Below are 19,069 nucleotides of genomic sequence, written 5' to 3' on the forward strand. Positions count from 1 at the left end.
TCCTAACAATAGTGATGACGACAACTTCTCCCATCCATCACCGTGTCCCTGCAGTGGGGGGTAGACACCTTGTTTTCCATGTGAGGCAACCAAGGCATGTTAACACTGGCCCATGGCCACACGGCTGCCCACAGAAAAGAACCAGGCACTAGCCTGTTCACAGCTCTGTGGCAGCTAGGAGCCAAGTCTAAGGACACCAGCCTGCAATGCCAGACCCAGTCAGGTGCCAAACAGGAACACTCGGCACATAGACTGAGCACAGACATGCAGAGTTCACTGAGTGCAGATGGTCCCCCACTTACAGAACAGTGGACTGGCCTGGAGTATTTTGATATTACAGTGGGCTTATTGGATAACAAAAGCACTTATTTTGTTTAGTTTTGTTTAGAGACGGGGTCTAACTATGTTTCCCAGGCCAGCCCTAAACTCCTGGGTTCAAGTGATCCTCCTCCTCCCACTAGGACAATAGGTACCTGCTACCACGTCTGACTTAAATATGTCCTGACTTAACTGGACTTAAGGCAGGCTTATTAGATACAACCTGGATGTCAGGAGAACATGTGTGCTTAGCCATGCTGGCTCTTTGCCAGGGCTTGGACACTGGAGCTGGACCTAGGATAGAATCTTAGCTATGCAAAGGGTAGGATTCATCGGTGCCTCAGTTTCCACATCTGCAAAAAGAGTTGATTGAAGTAGCTGTACTCAGGGAGCTAATGAGTGCACATAGGTCAGGGCTGTGCTTGGCAGTGCCTGAGTGTCCCTACCTGGGAGTTCGTATGCCATGGTAGATATTATTGTTCCTGTTGACAGTTGAGACTCAGAGAGGAGAAATAATGCCCACAGGCACAAAGACAGGAAAAAGCAGGGCCCAGGATTTGAACCCAGGTCTTCTAACACCAGAGCAGTGACTCTCAACATTGTATGACAGATGAATCACTGACATGTGGGAGACTGAAACAAGTTTGACTCTCTGTCCTCATTTTATAAGAGACAGACACCTTTAAGTCTCTTGCCTGCAAAATACCACTGCCTGTGGATGCTTTGCTGTGTGTCCCCCGGGCTGTGGAGGCCTGCCCTGGCTAGATGCATCTTGCCTTGTGAGGGTTTCCCACCTGTGGATTCGGTTAGAGCCTCTGCTTTGTGAGTCTGACATTGGCCCTGTGGATGCAGATGGGATATGAGTCTGTTTGGTTCCCATAGGAGGGAAGCAGTGAACAAGGAGCAGAGGCTTCCCCGGGTCTCTTGGCTCTCTCTCCTGTCTTCACACTCCAGCTGGAGGCTACAGTGTGCCACAGAAAGGAGACTGACCTAGGCCAGCCTCTGCCCTGACAGAATGGCCGCCGTGACTTAAACTTCCAGGAAGTCATCAGGGCCCGGCAGTGGGGGAAAGGCTGTGTTTATGTTGTCTATGTTAATCTATGCCAGACACTGTATCTGATTTTATCAGCATGGGACGTCTGCCTGGCAGTGGCTGAAGATATTTTGAGTGTCACTTGGGATTGGGGTGTTGGTGTCTTCCTGCAGACAGAAGCCATGCCCGCTGTTGATTTTCCTAAGACACACAGGAAAGCGCCTATGGCAAAAACCAAGGCTGTGGCCAAAGATCAGAGAATGACTTCTGGCATTCTCTAGGCTAGGAGCTGTGATGGTTAATTCTGTGGACCTAGCAGGACCTAGAGTCACCTAGAGACAAACTTCTGGGCTAGTCTGTGAGGGGGTTTCTAGGTTGGGTTAACTGAGTTGGGAAGATCCACCCTAGCTACCAGAGCCCTTATCCTCTGGGCTGGAGTCCTGGACTGAATGAAAAGGAGACAGTGAGCTGAAGTCCAGCACTCCTCTTTCTCTGCTCCTTGGGCCCTGTAACAATGTGGTCAGCGGCCATGTTTCCCCCACCTTGTGATGGGCTGACTCCCTGAACTATGAGCCAGAATACACTGTTTCTTCTTAAGTTGCTTTAGTCAGGCCTTTTTTGACAGCAACGAGAAAAGTAAACAGGACATGTGCTTGTAGATGCTTCACCCTGAAAGAGTCAAAAATGGGGAGAGAAGATGTAGGCAAAGACTCTGGAAGAAGATGGGAACGTGTGAGCAGAGACCCCTTAGTATACATACAGCAGGTCGTCCGGCCAGTGAGACGCTGAGCTGCATGCCAAGGTCACCATAATAGGGACATTTATTGAGCGCTGTGTCAGGCACCACACGGGGCATCTGTTTGGCAGCCTTCTGGGGTAGATACTCTTCATACCCATGTGTATAGAGGAGGAAGCCAAGGTTCAGAGAGGAACTGCACTTGCTGCAGGTCACACTGTTCGTGACAAACACACAGACCCACCTCTTACAGCCTAGTCATTTTCAGAGCCGTCCTCTCAACTACCTACCCTGATTTTCACTGTTTTTCCCCCCACAGGTTGAGGGACAGTCCAGAGCCCTTGTCATCGCTCAGGAGCTGCTGTCTTCAGAGAAAGCGTAAGTGCTCCAGTGGCTGCCCGGGGCTGGCCCACAAAGCTCTGCCCCTCCCGGCTTGTCCAGGATGGAGTTAACACAACACCGTCCTTCTCTTCTTCCACAGATATGTGCAGATGCTGCAGCACTTAAGCCTGGTGAGTTCATCATTCTGATCATCTCTAACTAACTGCCTTTTACAGAGCTGGACTCCAAGAGGCAGAAATCAGGGTGCACACAGGGGTGGCTACATTAACAGGCTTGGTGGCTGAGGCTCTGGGCCAGGCTCTTCAGATAAGCCTAGTCTACTGATGGATGTACTAGGCAGAATGACTCCGTGCCTGGGTGGAGTGGGAGCTCTGGCAGGGGGCACTGGGAGGGAGTCTGGATATCGGTGAGGATCCCCAAAGCAGTCTGTGTTTGTTTATGTGGTGCCAGGGATAGAACCTAGGGTTTGCAGCATGCCAGGTGAGTGTTCCACCACTGAGCCATGCCTAAACTCTGTGCCAGTGCCTTATATTTGGGTCCTTGTATGAACTACGATGTGTCTGCACCATGACAGTTGCTCAGGGAATCAAGGGGCTTTCTCAGTCACCCTGGTGTCCTCTTCCCTAGGAGACCTCCAGCAACAAATGCAGGAAGAAATCATTGAGGGTGCAGGGGCATGGCCACAATTATGGGGAATCTGGAGAATCTGGGCAGGCTTTCCTGACGAGGTGGTATTGATTCAGGCTGAGTCACAGGGAGGATTGTATGGAGCAAGGATGAGGGGGCTGGATGTTTAGGCCTGTGGCAGCTCTCCCAAGTGTCTAAGGATTTCCAGCCCCGCAGCAGTTCAGCCATGATAATCAATTCCTTGGCTATTTTATTCAGCTCATAGAATGTTAGAGCCATCAGTGGTCACTGGTGGGCATTTGGCAAGTCGTGACGTGTAGGCTCGGAGGAAATGACTGGGTCAAGGTCACGTAGTGATGGAGCCAAGGCAGACATGGATTTCCTATCGTCTTCCACTATCCTTATGCATGATCCACTCCTCAGAGCAGAAGACCAGAGGACTACCTCCCAGGGTCCTACAGGAAGCCAGGCCTCGGGGTGAGCCAGTTAGAGATCATGCTGCTGCGGTGTCCCCATGTGAGCAGGAAGCAGCTGGCTCTCTGGGTGGAGGGCAGAAGAGTCCTCTGGTTCAGCATGGGCAGCTGTTTGGGGTTCCAGTTCTGTGTGCGTGAAGTTCCCAGGACTGTTCCCACCTTTGTTTCTGAAAGGGTGACCCAGCATGGCAGAGAAGACTGGGACCCCTGAATTCTGCTTCCTCGCCAGCTCCTGCCTGATGGCCTCACATGGGCTTGTCGCTCTTGTTTTATGAGGCACCAGTGTGAGTTTGCATCACTTCCTGCCAGGTGGAGAGAGGCTAAAGCTGCTGGCAAGCCACAGTGCCATCCTGGGCAGGGCAGAGCCAGGAAATCAGCTCAGAAGCTGCTTTCTGGAACTGCGCTGCTGAGCAGTTATCACATCAGAGCTGCGTAGACAGAAGTGGCAGAGACCCCACCGCATGGCTCCAAGCCGGAGATGCTGGTCTTGAAGTAGACCACAGACTTCAGGATGTAGCACCCAAGCCAACCCAGAGGTTCATCGCACTCATTAGGATTGGCAGGTTCTCCCTCAGATCTCTCTACTCCCCCAAGGCCACCGTGCTGTGGGGAGGGGAGTGGGCTTCTGTTTTTCAGACTCGAGATTCAACCTCATGCTTGCCAAATGGTCAGTAGAGCTAATGGGTCAATCAAGCTATTCGGGTTGATTCCTGCCCCTTGGGGGCCTGGTTCTGGAAGTCTGTTGGCTGGGAATTGTTTTTGTGTTTTTGAATGTTGGTGAAGGAAGACAGAGAAGAACGTGAGAGAGCCTTTAAAGACCAGTGTGGTCCACAAAGCCTAGAACATTGATTTGCTGAGCCCTGACAAAGGTGCCCCCTTCTATCCTTCCAGAAGCCCACCATCAAAGCTTCTACCCTCCTGCATGTCCCCTCCTATCCAGTTAGATGGCTTTGGTCACTCACCTCCCTCTCATCTCCACAGCACCAAATACCGTATCCACATAGCCATCCGCCACCGTTATCGATCAACCATCTAACCGCTGGCTTGCTATTCCAGACCTTTACCTCGTTGCCATCTACTCGCCAGTCCATCCTGTAAATCCGCACACACCCTTCCCTCCTTTCCCTATCCACCCACCTTTCCACACACTCACCTCTTGCTTTATCTATTTATCTATGCATTCAACCACCCTTTTCCCTTCCCCTCCATTGATGAATACATCTTTCAATAATTCATTTATTCTTCCTAATTCCCCCATTCTCGTTCTCTCCCCAACCCCCAATTAACCCTGAAATATCATAGGCTACTTGGTTGTCATTGTTACTGAAATTGGCCTTGGAGCCCCAAAGATGAAAAAGGCCCAAAATTTGCTCTTAAGTAGTTTTTGTGTGTGTGAGAGAGAGAGACCTACATGCGTGTATGGATGCTTGTATGTGTTCAGGCGCACATGTATGCATGTATGTGTATGTAAATACATGTGTATAGGTCTAAAGTTGAGTCATTTTCCATCTTTTATTGCTTGAGAGAGGTTTTCTCACTGAACCCAATGCTCACCAATTCTGGATAGACTTGCTAGCTGATTTTCCCTGGGATCCCTTGTCTTCTGCTTCTCAAGTGCTGGGATTGCAGGTGATCCTGTCAGCTGTTTGACTTTAACGTGGGATCCAGGCTATGCTGGGAGCCCATTACCCATGAGCCATTTCCCCAGACTGACAAGTCTCATTTTTGTGAAAATAGAGGATGGGGATGGTGAGAATGCATACTTATATCACTCAGCTTAAATAGAATTTGCACAGCTGTATTTTTGTGCAGAATCACAGGGGCATGATAGGAACCCAGGAGAGGTGTCATGGAGGTGGACTTGGGAGGAGAGAATCTCCAGGTGCAGAAGGGGTGGCTGGCATGAGCAGGTGCATGGAGCTTGAAGATGTGTTGTTGAACGGTGTATCAGCTGTGTGGTTAAATGTGGCTACTTCACAGAGTCCAAACCAAAGGTCAGAGAAAGGACCCAGAACCAAGATGAGCAGGCTGAAAAGCCCCCACAATACCCCTGAGGGTTTGTGCTTTTCCTTGTATGTGGTGAGTTGATGTTTCAAACAACACTGGTCTCCTATCACCTTTGGTTTTGTTTTCTCATTTAAAACAAGAAAACAAATTTCTCCTATTAGAAGCTCATAACTCCTCCCAGGGGTCCCTCCTCGGAACAGAGGTTCTCCAGACTGCCAGTGGGGAGTGAATGGGGAGTGGCTTCTGTCAGGTCCCCGGGGAGAAGTCTGGGACCCATAAGAACTGGTGTCTGGCCCATTCACCCCTTGGCACACCTTCTACAGTTCCTTTGCACCACAGCTTTCCTCTCTGCCCTCTGGATGCGATGCTCTTAAAGTGTGTGGGGTCTCGTGCAGCGCTGTCTGCTTTCCCATTGGCTCACAGCTTCCACTTTCTGGTTGCCAGTGTCTTCTTATCATTTGGGTCTCAGCCCAGGGGTCACCAGGGGACAAGTATGTTCAGGACTCAGTGATGTGGGGTAGCCTGCCACTGTGCTCATGGACCCTCAGTGATGTCCCGATGCCATCTCATTCACAGACCCTCCGTGAAGGCCCCATGGCATCTCTCCCACCCTCAGTGAAACCCTTGTGTCATTTTGCTTTCCAGAGATTTTCTCAAGGGTTGGTGGGCAACTCATCTCTGCTTGGCAACATCTGGGCCCTGACCCAGAAGATTCAAAGACCAGTAGTACCTTGATGGCCAGGGACTGCAAACTCCTGTAGGTGTCTTCTCTCACACATCTGGTGGGAGATGGAACACTCTCTGGGGCCTCATCTGGGCCTGTGGCCAGCAAACTTACCTATGGCCTCTCCCTGTGGTCTCCAAATAGGCTAGTCTAGGCTTCCTCCCAGCCAGTGGCTGGGTGCCAAGAGCGATTGTCCCAAGAGAAAGCTGGGAGGAAGTGCGTGCCATTTTTATGACCCAGGCTTGGAAGTCACGTAGCGCCACTTCCACCATTCTCCACGAGTGGAGACAGTTCGAGAGGTCCACCCAAGTTCAAGGGCGAGGAATATAATCTCTACCATTCAATAGGAGGATTATCAAGCACACATTTCGTAAATATCCTGTAGGAGATACTGTTGTGGTCATTTTTTTTTTTGAAAACATAACTCACCATAAACACCTTCTAAAAATGACTTTTGTGTCTCCTAGGAATGTGTTTGACTTCTGGCAACAAAACTTCAACTATGGCTTTTTAAATAACGTAGGGTTGTCCTTATGTGGAGCAAATCCAGAAGGCAATGTTGGGGACTCCTCTACATCTCAGAAACTGCATGCATTTCAAGGGTTCCTCATGAACTTGGGTAGCTGCTATGGCCCTAAGCTTCATATCCATCTCTCAGGCAGAAAAAAAAAAAGCGAGGGGAAGAAGCTGCCCAGCTAGAGTTGGTTCCCTTGAAGATACCTAGGGTACCACTAGGCAGCTTCTTCCCCTCGCTTGGCATGGCTAGCTTCAGGGGAAGCCAGGACAGAAGGAGTCAGGGGCCAAAGCCAAGTGCGACTCCACGGCTGTGCTTCTTTGTGTTTATTCTGGCTCTCAGTGGGGTGGGAGTAGTAGGTACCCCAGAAAAGCTCTTCCTGTCCCCAGTCAGCTGCTCTGCATGCCTGGAAACTGAGGGTAGGCAAGAAGGGGCTCCTGCAGGGCAAGGCTTGGGCAGCTTCTTCACCCCTCAGCATTTGACAGCAGCCAGTATCAGCAGCATACAGGATGAACCCCCTAGAGCTATCAGGTCACAGGTGCCAACCCTGGTGTAGACCTAGGAAGTGGGTGTGGTGTGTTAAAGAAAATAGCAGGTTTCAGGCTGGGGTGATGGGTGAGTGGTTAAGAGTGCTCGTTGCTGTTGTGGGTTCACATCTCAGCACCCACATGGGCGGTCCTGTCTGTAACTTTAATTCCTGGGGATCCTGTGCCCTCTTCTGGCCTCCTTAGGCACTGCATGTACATGGTACACAGACTACAAACAATAAACAGAAATCTTCTTTTTTTCTTTTCTTACGAAGGAAAGCATTTAGTTGGAGACTGCTCATACTTTTAGCGGGTTAGTTCACGGTCATCCTGGTGTGCAACAGACATGCATGGCATTAGAGCAGTAGCTGAGAGCTTTACATCCTGATCTATAGGTAACAAGTGAGGAGAGACAGACAGACAGACAGACAGACAGACAGACTGGCCTGGCGTGGGTCCAGAGGTACACCTCCAACGAGGACATACCTACTCAACCTTTCCAAAAAGTTCTACTAACTGGGAACCAAGAATTCAGATAAAAGAGACTATGAGAGCCATTCTTATCCCAACTACCACACATAGTAGGTGACATTTAATTTAAGATACATATTATCTAAACTACAAACATTTTGCTTAAATATAAATATAATTATTGTGGTATTGCTCGTAATCACAGTAAGCAAAGTTTAAAGAGTATTATAGAACCCTTTGATGCGGCCTCGCTAGTTACATATTGCATTCATAAAATGGAATATTATTTTCCCTTAAGAGGCAAAAGAGTGTGATTCAAAGGTCAATGAGGTGGCTGAACTGGTGCTCGCTGCACAACCCAGGTGCCCTGAGTTCGATGCTCAGAACCCGCGGAAAGGCGGAAGGAGAGAACCAGCCCCATAGAGCCGTCCTCCGACTTCCACATGTGTGCCATGGCATGTGCGTCCCCCATCATGCACACACGTATGCACACAAATTTTTAAAAAAATGACTCAAGAAAATCAATGATGTCTAAGATATATGGAAAACCGGGAGAAACAAATCGTATGACATCACGTAATAATCTTTGGACAAAGCTTGCTAAAAATCAATGATTTATTAATCTTGACCCGAATCTCTTTAAATATACAGATATTAGAGGAGGGACTTTCTGTTGGAAGGCAGCCAACCCAGCTTCTCACACTCCTGGGGTGGGCACTCCTGGACATGCCCTAGGAATCTGGCAGTGTTCAAGACTCCTGGGCTCCCTGTTGCTGCCGTCCTGAAGTGCTTGTTTGCTTGTGGGATGAGGACCCTGGGCTGTGTGGACTGAGGGTTGCTGCCTCAAACTTGCTTGCCCCATGCCATGAGGATCTACCACGTCAGATCTGACATGGAAGAGGAGGAAGGCAGGCTACAGTGAGCATCATGCTAACCTCCAAACAGAAATCTTCAAAGAAAAAAGGAGAGAGAAAGAGAAAAAAAGAAAACAGCAAGATCATGAGAAGGTAGCAGAGATGAAATTTTGTTTCAGGAGAGTTAGAGGCTCGCAGTCACAGGCAGCCGTGATGAGGCCCTGAAGTGGAAGAACAATAGGAAAGACAGCCATTACAGAGTAGAATCAGGGACCTGAAGGAGGAAAGACGGATCCTTCGGGTCTTCAGTTCCCAGGATAGTAGGAGAGTTGCCCCGTGATACCATGGGCAGCATCACTGAGTCTTGATGGGAGGGAGAACCTTCAACTCCATAGGACCAGGGAAGTATCTGACTCTCGTAGGCTTGAGGTATGTGTGGTAGGAGGTAAAACCCTCAAAACCAGCCTATGGGCAAGATGTCACAGGCACTGATAAGTTTAGCTGTCACTCAGGGGCATTTTGAGTCTGGAAAGTGGGAAAGAGTAGACCTTGCATGCAGGCGTTGGGAAGAGAACACAGCTCTGAGAACTGTAAGTTCACAGTAGCTCTCTGTGACTGCGGGGAGAGGAGGGGGTAGCCTGACTTTGGGCACAATGAACATCACATGTCTGATCTATAATCTGACAGTGAGGAATTCTCAGCCTTATGGTAGCAGCTAGGGTATTGGAATTCCTCAGCTCTGGTCAGTGGCTGGTGTGATAGCCCCTGGCCCAGTATATCCAAGACCTTTCACCCTTAAGGTCACCACTACTGCTGCGGCTGCCACCACTACCACCACTATGACTGGTCACTCCCACTGGCCCTTCCAAATGATGGCCTGCTGGCACTCTTGCAGGCAGTGTGCGGCTCCAGGTCCTGCTGCCGATCTTGTGTTCCATCTCTTCTGCTGCCATTGATGCCCAAAGCCAAGGATACATCCAGAACATACATTTCTGGGGCCCAGCCTCACAGCCCACTCTTCTGTGGCTATAGGGACTATTGCTGGCTGGATACTGCCTCTCTGCCTCACAGGTAGGGCATCATAGGAAGGCGTTTCGAGTGGCTCTCCGGTGGTCTGAGCATCTTGTTTCTATAGCCAGAGGGGTGTTTGCACCGATTGCAGCGGACTGTCGTATATGGTGTTTAACACCAGTCACACAGCACTGTTCCTTTCATGCTGGTCACAGCAGTCTGTAAACCCAGGGAAGGTTCTCACTCTCCGGTATGGTGGGAAAGCGTTCATGGGGCTTGGAATTGGAAAAGCCCTTAGTAAACTTTAAGACACAAATTAAGACTGTTGTGGCTGTGGCTGAATGTTCAGAATCTCAACGTCTATAAACAAAACCACTCCATGGCTTCCTCACCGTGTCTGGGGTGCTTGGTGCTTGGTAGGCTGGCAGTTTGACTGACAGTCCTCTGCTCAAGGAGGCCAGGACACTAGGAAAGAGGCCACTGCCGATCAAATAGTCCATCTCCCAACATTGTTTTTAGGGAAATAAATATCAGTAGTGCTTAAAATACGAACTTGCTGCAAGAATTGGTTTAGTGTAGTTCGGACAACGCTCACTTCCTGCCCAACACTCCAAGGACAGGTGGGCTCCCCTTAGCTGTCTCATCCCCATGCTTATTAGAGAGCTTCTGAGCTGCAGGCTTTCCAGTTACTCCTTTCTCCCATTCTTCCCCACAGCCACAGCACTGAGCAGGGGACTTTCCAAGGGCAGGTGGCCAGACCTCCCGCTCCTGTACAGTCTCACACTTCATCATATTGTCCCTGGTACCTTCCTGGCTGACACCCCCCCACCCTGTGCATCTGTTGCCCTGTTACGGTGGGCTTTCATTTCACAGGCTTCAGGGTGCTTTCTAGCTGGAGCCTTTTTTTACATTACAGTATTGTTTGGCTTCCTCCTGTTTGTGGTTCCCCAGACTCCTGCTGCTGCTGGTTTCCTGGTTGCTGCAGTGGGAAGATGCATTCCCCTGTCATTGTAACACATCAAGATCTTGTGTTATAGCCAAGCATAAGGTCACCATGGGCCAGCGGCTGCTCCACTCGTTCTTGTTTCAGCTGTGTCCCCCGTACTCATCTCTTTTTCTGGCACTGTGTTCCTTGAGCCCTCTGAGGTCAGTGCATTTATGAGTTTCTCTCTCTTGCTGGGCATCAGTCCTCATGCCTGTCTCATGGAGAATGGACCGCGTGAAAGGAAGCAGTGCCTAGAGGGAACCCCATGAACAAAAGGTGGGGTTTTACACACTGAAATATCCAGTTCAGATTTCCAGGCGTAGGGGAAGGAGTCTCTGACGAAGGCATGTTCAGCAGCAGAAAAGGAAGGCTTGTGATTGCAGAGTGATCGGCGCGTGCACAGGCCCAAAGGCCAGCTAGGTTTGGCATGTTTGGGAACTGAGAGAAATTCAGCCAGGTGGAGGACACTGTGAGCAGGAAAACTGAGAAAGCTGAGGCCAGCAGGGAAGGGGGAAGGTAGAGAGCCCCTCGGCTTCTGGGGCTTGATCTCAAGAGTGTGAAAGGCTGCTGGTGGCCCTAGAAAGAGCTGCTGTGGTATGTTGGGAAAGGCTGAGGATTGCGTTCCCTTGGTGACCAGCAATGGCGTGAGGAGCCAGATCGATAACAGGTAGTAGGTGGATGAGGCTCTGCCATGGCCCTGTGAGCAGAGCAGACACTGTATGAGGGGAAGGACTCCAGAAGAGAGCCCAAACACAGGTGGATACCAAGCCATGCCTGGAGAAGTGGACATGGTCTCCTCATAGAAGACATGGGTGAGGCAGGGTTAGGGTTCCCTGAGCAGGATGGAGGATTCATCAAAGGCCACAAGGAGATATGTGATCAGGATTTTTGGGTCCTCCCAGTATGCCCCAAACTAGAGCACTGTCCCCTCTCCCCGGGGGGTGGGAACTGCAGTGAAGCAACCATAGCCTCCTGGACAGGACTGACCTCTCAAGACAAGCTCGAGGTGTGCAGGGCTCTGGGGTTCAACATATTCATGAGTTTCCTTATCAGAATAAGGACTGTCTGCCCCACCCATCCCCCATCCGTTCATTCAGCCAGCTCCTCCTCAGGCAGTCAGTATCCAAGGTGACAGGCATGGCAGGGTCAGTGACTGCTGTGCGCCAACTCTCCACACATTGTCTCATTTCATTGCACACTGTATATACTTAAGAGATAAATGAGTACAGGCCCAGACCTTCTCAGAGAAGGTGAGTGACTTTCCCTGGATCACACAGCCAGAGTGAAGTCATGCCAGGGTTTTTTGACTTCTGAGCCCTGCGAGGGAAAGAGGGGTCACTGTGATCTGGAGGAATGATGTCTGGGAAGATGGGCCTTGCCCACCAGAAAGTAGGGACAAGCCTTACAGAGCCTTACAGAGGGGGGCAACTCCTAGGGGCCACCTAGGAAGTCTCTTCATGTCATGTGTCAGGTCTCTCAAAGGGACTCAGTGCCCTGATGACTCAGGTAGGCAGGCATAGGGAAGGGAGTTAGGGAAGGATGCCCTGGTAGGTTGAGTGACAGTGGGAAATTCTGGGAAACAAAGATTAACTCAGACAACCTCCTCAGCTGACTATGGCTCTCCCTTACTTCTCTTGCCTCTCTGACTGTGGACACCATCAGGACATTTTTGTTGTTGTTGTTATTTTGAGACAGGTTCTCACTGTGTTGCTCAAGCATCCTTGAGCTCAGGATCCTCCTACCTCTGCATCCCAATGTGTGCTCCACTGCACCCTGCTGGGAAATACATTTTAACTGAGAGGAAGGAGAGTCCTATATTCTGGGTCTTGCTGGCTCCCCAAGCCATAATGAACTCTAGCTTCTTTAGGGCTTGTGGGGGCACACATTTTGGCTCAATCCATGATTGCTCCCCCTCTGGTTATCAAGGATTGCAGCAGGGGTCACAGGGAGACCCATGGAGAAGGCCTGGGTCTGGGCAGGTGTTATTGCCTCCTGTGTGTTCATGTTGCTCTTCCTCCATGATCATGATCTCTAAGGAAGTAGGTGATCCTTGGAGGGTTTGGAGGAGAGGCAGAAAAGTGAGGTATTCCAACTTGACCCCTATCCCCCAGGGGACTCAGAATTGTTTGCTTTTAAAAATATTCTTGTAACTTGCCTGTAGTTAGTTAGTGAACTAATCTTAGCAAAAGAGCTCATGTCTGTGTGCAAGAAAGGCAGACACTACTTCCATCATCTGAGAAGATTCCTGTCCATGCCAATGACAGAGGTCACCGGGGTATGTGTATTAATGTTTCTGCCCATCTAGTTTGTAGTTCCTACAAATGTGCCTCTCTGGGCATTTCATTTAAATGGAATCTTAAGCTATGGTCTTTGTGGTCAGCTTCCTCCCTCTAGCATCTACTGTCAAGGTTCGCCCATCTGTGCCTGCACTGATCCCTCATTCCCTTGTGACTGAGTCCATTTGGATGTCACAGTCTGTTTGTGCCTTTCCCAGAGGATGGACATTGGGCTCTTGCTGGTTGTGTGCCATGCTAAATTGCAGGAAGCATGTGTGTCTGCAGTTCCCTTGGCCTCACACCTAGTGCCACTGCTGGGTCTCACAGTGATGCTAAACATTTGAGGTTACATGATTTTTCCTAGAGTCCCTTTCAATTCACCCTGGATAAAGAGGGCAACAACAGACCAAAGAACTGATTTCACCATCCAAGCCCTCGAGTCCTGCTTGATGAACCAATGAGTTTGTTGGAATTACTTACAGGAACATGGCTGACTCAAGGTCAGCTACATCACTAAAAATTCCTGCCCGAGCATGGGTGACTCTCGAAAGCTTGTACACTTGCAGACAGCGTTACCCTGAAGAGTCTCCTCTCCCTGCTCTCATTGACAGCCTTCATGTGACTCACATACTCTTGGCTCATGTCCTGAGTCTCGTTTCTTGAGTTTGAAGAGTGCTGTGAACCTCCTGTAGGAGGGAGTGCCTCAGTGCAGGGGGTGCAGGCGCATACCCACATCCCACTGGGCTCCGCATTCTCTACTCCCTGCAACACTGGTTACTGTGAGTCTGTGACAGCTAGTCCAGCAGGTGTGAGACACATCTCTGTGTTTGGCTTTGCACGTTTCCCTAAGGACATGTGGTGCCAAGTGTCTTTTCTTGCGGTTTCTTGCGGTATCTGTATGTGACTCTTTGGAGACCTGTCTTTTCAAGCCCTTTGCTCTGTGTTCTGCTGGGTGGTTAGTCCTTTTCCTTGTAACCCTGTAAATAAGTCTATTATCAAACATACAATTTAAAAACATTTTCTCTCAAAAAAAACATTTTCTCTCACTCTTTGGGTCTTCTTTACTCCCTTTTCAGGTTCTGTCCATCCATCCGTCCGTCTGTATTAGGTGAAACTCAGTATCTTATGTATGCTAGGCAAATGTTCTATCACTAAACTACATCCCAGTCCTCATCTTTACTCTCTTGATACTGTTCTTTGGAGCACAACAGTTTTATTTTGTTTTAATTTTGATGTTATCACACTCTATCCATTCTGTTGTTGTTGTTTTGTTTTGTATTATTTTTGCTGCTGTGTGCTCTTTGTAAGTTATAGCCATTCCCCTTATGCTCACACACCTCTCACTACAGAGCATATTTCCTCATGGTTTTCTGCACTGTTAGTCCTTTCAGTGGCCAGCGTAGAAGCATGGTCTGCTCCACAGAATATTATTCTCACAATGCCCAGTATCCTATGGCAATTGGTTAGGCTGAGTGAACCTGTGTTCCCAGCACAGCGTACAGCCAGCCTAGACCCTGTTGGCATAAGTGGGAAATGGCTGAGGACAGTGTGAGGCTAGCTGAGTGGGATTCTAGAGTCCAGTTGACCCAACAGGGACATCCATGATTAACTAGTGTCTTAGTTACTGTTCTCCTGCTGTGAGGAAACACCATGACCAAGACAACTTATGAGAGAAAACATTTCATTGGGGTCATGTTTATCATTTTAGAAGGCAAGTCCATAGCATCATGACAGGGCATGTGGTGGCTGGCAGACAGGCGTGGTTCTGGAGAAGTAGCTGAGAGCTCACATCCTGACCCTCAGACAGCAGGGACTGGTGCTGTCTTTTGAAAACGCAAAGCCCATCCCCAGTGATGGAAGGAACTGGCACTTTGGAATCAGGCAAACATGGACTCAAGAATGAGGACCTTGAGCAAATTCCTCCATCTCCCAAGGCCTGGACTGCTATGGAGAAAATGGAAATTACAACCAGTTGGGGCTGCCATGAACATTAATGAAGAAACTGGGCCTGGGACTGAATGGTAGAAGGCTTTCCTTATATGCATGAGGACCTGGGTTCAGTTCTCCATGCACACGTGCGTGTGTGTGTGCACACACGGAAGGGAGGTATGAAGTTTGAGGCACACAGCTCTTAGAATGTATGTTCAGCAAATATCCCTGTTATTATCTCCAAGAACCTTCCTTAGTTGGGTGCTTGAGGTGCTGGTGTTTGTGTCTCCACTTTGGAGTCCAGAGAAGCAGGGGGTCATCTGAGGTCATACAGAAGTGCCTCTGTGGGTAGATAGGAGTGTGAGCCTCTCTAGGCCTTGACTTAGGGAGTCCTGCAGGCTGGAGTGGAAACTCCACAATACATATACTAAGGGAGTGGAGTGGCCCTGGTCTATTCCAGCACTCTGTACTTTCTTGCAAGGGAGCGCTGACGTGCATACTCATGAGCACACATGCACACACAGACGACTCACTATGCACGCGCTCATCCTCATAACTCTCACGACTAAGACCATCTCCAATCTCTCAGATGCTCTGCTGCCTAGGGCAGCACATGCTGCTCTCCCGTCAGCACTGCCCTTGTCTCCGTGGAGACATGGCCTCCCTGCCAGCCTTCACCAAGCTAGATCCCTCACTTCTGACTTGTCCTAGGTCCCCATTCTGGTCCATGTCACACATGTCTCCTTGTCTTTTTTTTTTTTTATCACAATCTCTTGGTGGGCAGAACTACATGCCTCCACTACCCTCTGTCCTTGGGGCTTGCTGTAGATCAAGCGCTCAGAATGTATAACGGAATGTTTGCTGGAATGCTTAAGATGAGGTTTCCTCCCTGGGGGTGGATACTGAGACCCTGTGGTTTTGCCCAGTGCTAGAGGCAGCAGAATCCTTTCCACAGGGGATGCCCAGTGCAGTCAGCACTCCATGGTTCCATTAAGAACAGATGTGAGTGGATTGTGATTGTCTTGCTGATGGCTGTTCTGTCCTGTAGATGGCCATCTTGTCCTGCAGGTGGCTACCATGCCTACTGGGACTGAGCCGGTGAGGATTAATTACCATGCAGGAAAGGATTTATGGAGCTGTTAACACTGAAGCTCCCCAGAGGACGCTATGCATGCCACTGTCTGTCTGCCCTTGCTGTTTTCCTTTCTCTCCTTCCCTCTTTGCTCTCCAGCCATTCTCTCCTTGTGCTCCCTTTCTTTGTCTGGGCTATGTGGTGCTTTTGGGTATGAGCCTCACAGTGACAGGATCCTAATCTTGACTTCCCCAGACTCAGGCTCCATTCCTGCTAACTAGCAGTTGTGTGGTTCCCCAAAGGGAAGGAAGTTCCTCTCACACTGAAGGTGCCTCTGGGCTCCAGAGACAGCAGACAACAAACCATGTGTGAGCTCATGCCCTAAACACAGATCATCTGAAGTGTCATAACTGTGGGGTCTTCCAGTCTGTAGGGACACCTTCCAAGTCCCCAGTGGACGCCTGAAACCCTACAGGGCACCAATCCTATACATGTGGCTTATTCCTGTACTTGTGCCCCTATAATGTCATAGTTGGCATCAGTTGTCAACCTCAATTGAGGAATTGTCTCCTTCAGATTAGCCTATAGGCCAGTCCCTACAGGGCACCAATCCTATACATGTGGCTTATTCCTGTACTTGTGCCCCTATAATGTCATAGTTGGCATCAGTTGTCAACCTCAATTGAGGAATTGTCTCCTTCAGATTAGCCTATAGGCCAGTCTTTGTGGCATTGTCTTGATTAATGGTTGATGGGAGAGGACCCAGCCTGCTGTGCCAGCCCACTATGGGATGTGTCGCCCCTGGGCAGGTGGGTGGGGCTGTATAAGGAAGCAGTCTGAGCAAGCCATGAGGAGCAAGTTAGTAAGCAACATTCCTCCATGGCCTCTGCATCAGCTCCTGCTTCCTGGTTCCTGCCCTGACTTTCCTGGATGAAAGACAGTGGGATGTAAGTTGAAAGAAACCCTTTCCTTCCCAGGTTGGTTTGGGTCATGGTTTTGTCACAGTAATAGAAAGTAAACTAGAACAGGTGACAATGCCTGGTCCTCAAATCATACAAAGCAAGCGGTAGCAACAGCTCATGCAAAAATAATGAGAAAAGTTATGTTTCCCTCTGCCCCCTTTCTTCTGAGGCTGAGCTGATGTCTGTGTATGAGCTAAGGGAAGGAAATGGCAACGGTGGGTTCAGGCTCCTTCTTACCTTGGACTAGACAAGATGTAGGACTGTGCACACCTGGCCTTACATAAACTCCTCTTTGGCCTTTGTGAGTTTCTACTTTGGTTTCTTGAACTTTGGGGTCACAGACACCTGCTGTGACTTTTCCTTTTAGTGTGTGTATGTGGAGCGGGGGTCCCATGTAGTCTACCTGGCCTCAAACTCTGTGTAGCCCAGAATAACCTTGAACTTCTCATCTACTGTGTCTTTTATTTTTAAAATGATACTTTCATATGTGTGTGTGTGCATGTGTGTGTGTGTGCATGTGTGTGTGAGTGTGTGTGCATGTATGTGTGTGTGTGTGCATGTGTGTGTGTGTGTGAGCGTGTGTGTGTGTGAGCATGTGTGTATTTATATACACTCATATCAGTGTACACACATGGAGATCAGAGGACAACTTGAGCTTCTTCCATGGTGGAGAACTAGAAAGCTAGGACTTTGCTTTTCCTTAGTGAAGGAATCACCAGCTGATTCCCTGTCTTGTAAACAAAGGGTCCTGGCCAGGTCACCACGGCGACACTGCTCTGTGTAAGCAAGGGCAAAGACAGCCCTGTAGCAAGTGGGTATGAGATGGTCTTCCTGATCCACAGGTGACAGTGTGGAGCCAGTGGCAGTGACAGGCCTCAGTTCTTGCAGTCACCTCTGTTCAGGTCAGGGCTCTGGAGCCTCAAGGGCCCTCATTGCCTGATGCAGTACATAACAGGCCTCTGGGGTTGCAGGATTTCCATGGAGCCGTCCTGAGGGCCTTGGAGACCATAGAGCAAGAGGGCAGAGAGCCACTGGCCCAAGAGGAGCTGCGGCAGGGCCTGCGGGAGCTCCCGGCTATCTGTGACCTTCACCAGGGCATCCTGGAGAACCTGGAGCAGAGGCTGGGGGATTGGTGAGGAGCCTGGGGTCCCATATCCCGCTTATGCCACCTGGGGTGGGGCAGACAAAAATCTCCACAAATACAAAACGCTGTCTCCCGGAGAGGTGGTAAGTTGTTACCCCCAAGCAAAGCAGCCCCCAGAACACCACCCTTTGTTGGTCCACAGACTGACTTTTCACTGTCTGTCCTCTCCCTAGCAATGGGGAGGGCCAACAGCCGCAGGTGGCCGACATCTTCCTGGTCCGCGAGCAGGAATTTGAACACCATGCTGCACACATCCTGCAGTTTGACAGGTACCTGGGGCTGCTCGCTGAGAGTTGCCTGCTCTCACCCCGGCTGGCCAGCACCGTCCGGGAATTTGAGGTGGGTTCCCAGGTCTTTAGAGACCCCGCTGTAAGGATATTGTGGGGCCCAGACAGGGGGACATGGAAAGACTTAAGAAAGGTGAATGAGACATATAGAAGGACCAATCTGGGCAGCAGATCGGGAGACGGGGTGGGGACTCGAAGGAGGGGAACCCAGGACTGAATGACCCCTGTTGGGCAATGGGTAGTGAGGTCACAGGAAAAATCTTAGAGTTAGTTCTTCCATTTCTATGAAGCAAGCTGGGGCCCAGCCACAGGACAACCATGGAAATGGCCAGCACTGGTCACAAACGGGAAGGCTAGCTCCTGGGTGGTCAAAGGGGAGCTTATCTCTATTACTAATGTTGGGGCAGAATAGGGCCTCAGAGAACTGAGTTACCGAGTGTGACTGTGAACCTGCCAGGATGATCCAAGAGGGCTTCCTGCGGGTCTGACAATGTGGGAGATTGCAGCTGATCAGAGCAGGGTGAAGTATGTCTGTGGGTCTCTGATGGCATCTCTCCTCCCCTCTTCAAAGCAGCAGAGTTCGCAAGGGGGCGGCCAGAGCATGAAGCATCGGATGCTGCGTGTAGTCCAGCGCCTCTTCCAGTACCAAGTGTTGCTCACTGGTGAGCCATTAGAGTCCAGGTGGGGCTGAGGTGGAGTGCCCTGGGAATAAGACCTCCATGCAGCTTAGCAGGTGTAGGAATGACGGCGCAGCTCCAGATCCCCAGAGTCACACAG

At 50.0% G+C, this 19,069-nt stretch overlaps 1 protein-coding gene across 1 annotated transcript in view; it reads left to right on the forward strand.

Annotated features, from left to right (window-relative positions):
• Positions 1 to 19,069, forward strand: part of Fgd5 (FYVE, RhoGEF and PH domain containing 5) — a 102,163-nt gene that overhangs the window by 55,089 nt on the left and 28,005 nt on the right. The window contains exons 4-8 of the mRNA XM_041644964.1: positions 2,407 to 2,465; positions 2,569 to 2,599; positions 17,833 to 17,993; positions 18,179 to 18,344; positions 18,867 to 18,954. Of these exons, the coding sequence (XP_041500898.1) occupies positions 2,407 to 2,465; positions 2,569 to 2,599; positions 17,833 to 17,993; positions 18,179 to 18,344; positions 18,867 to 18,954 (505 nt within the window). The remainder of the gene's footprint in view (positions 1 to 2,406; positions 2,466 to 2,568; positions 2,600 to 17,832; positions 17,994 to 18,178; positions 18,345 to 18,866; positions 18,955 to 19,069) is intronic.

Source organism: Microtus oregoni, unplaced genomic scaffold, assembly GCF_018167655.1.
Source record: "Microtus oregoni isolate MIOR12 unplaced genomic scaffold, Mior012 000002F_ref0000024, whole genome shotgun sequence".
NCBI lineage: Eukaryota > Metazoa > Chordata > Mammalia > Rodentia > Cricetidae > Microtus > Microtus oregoni.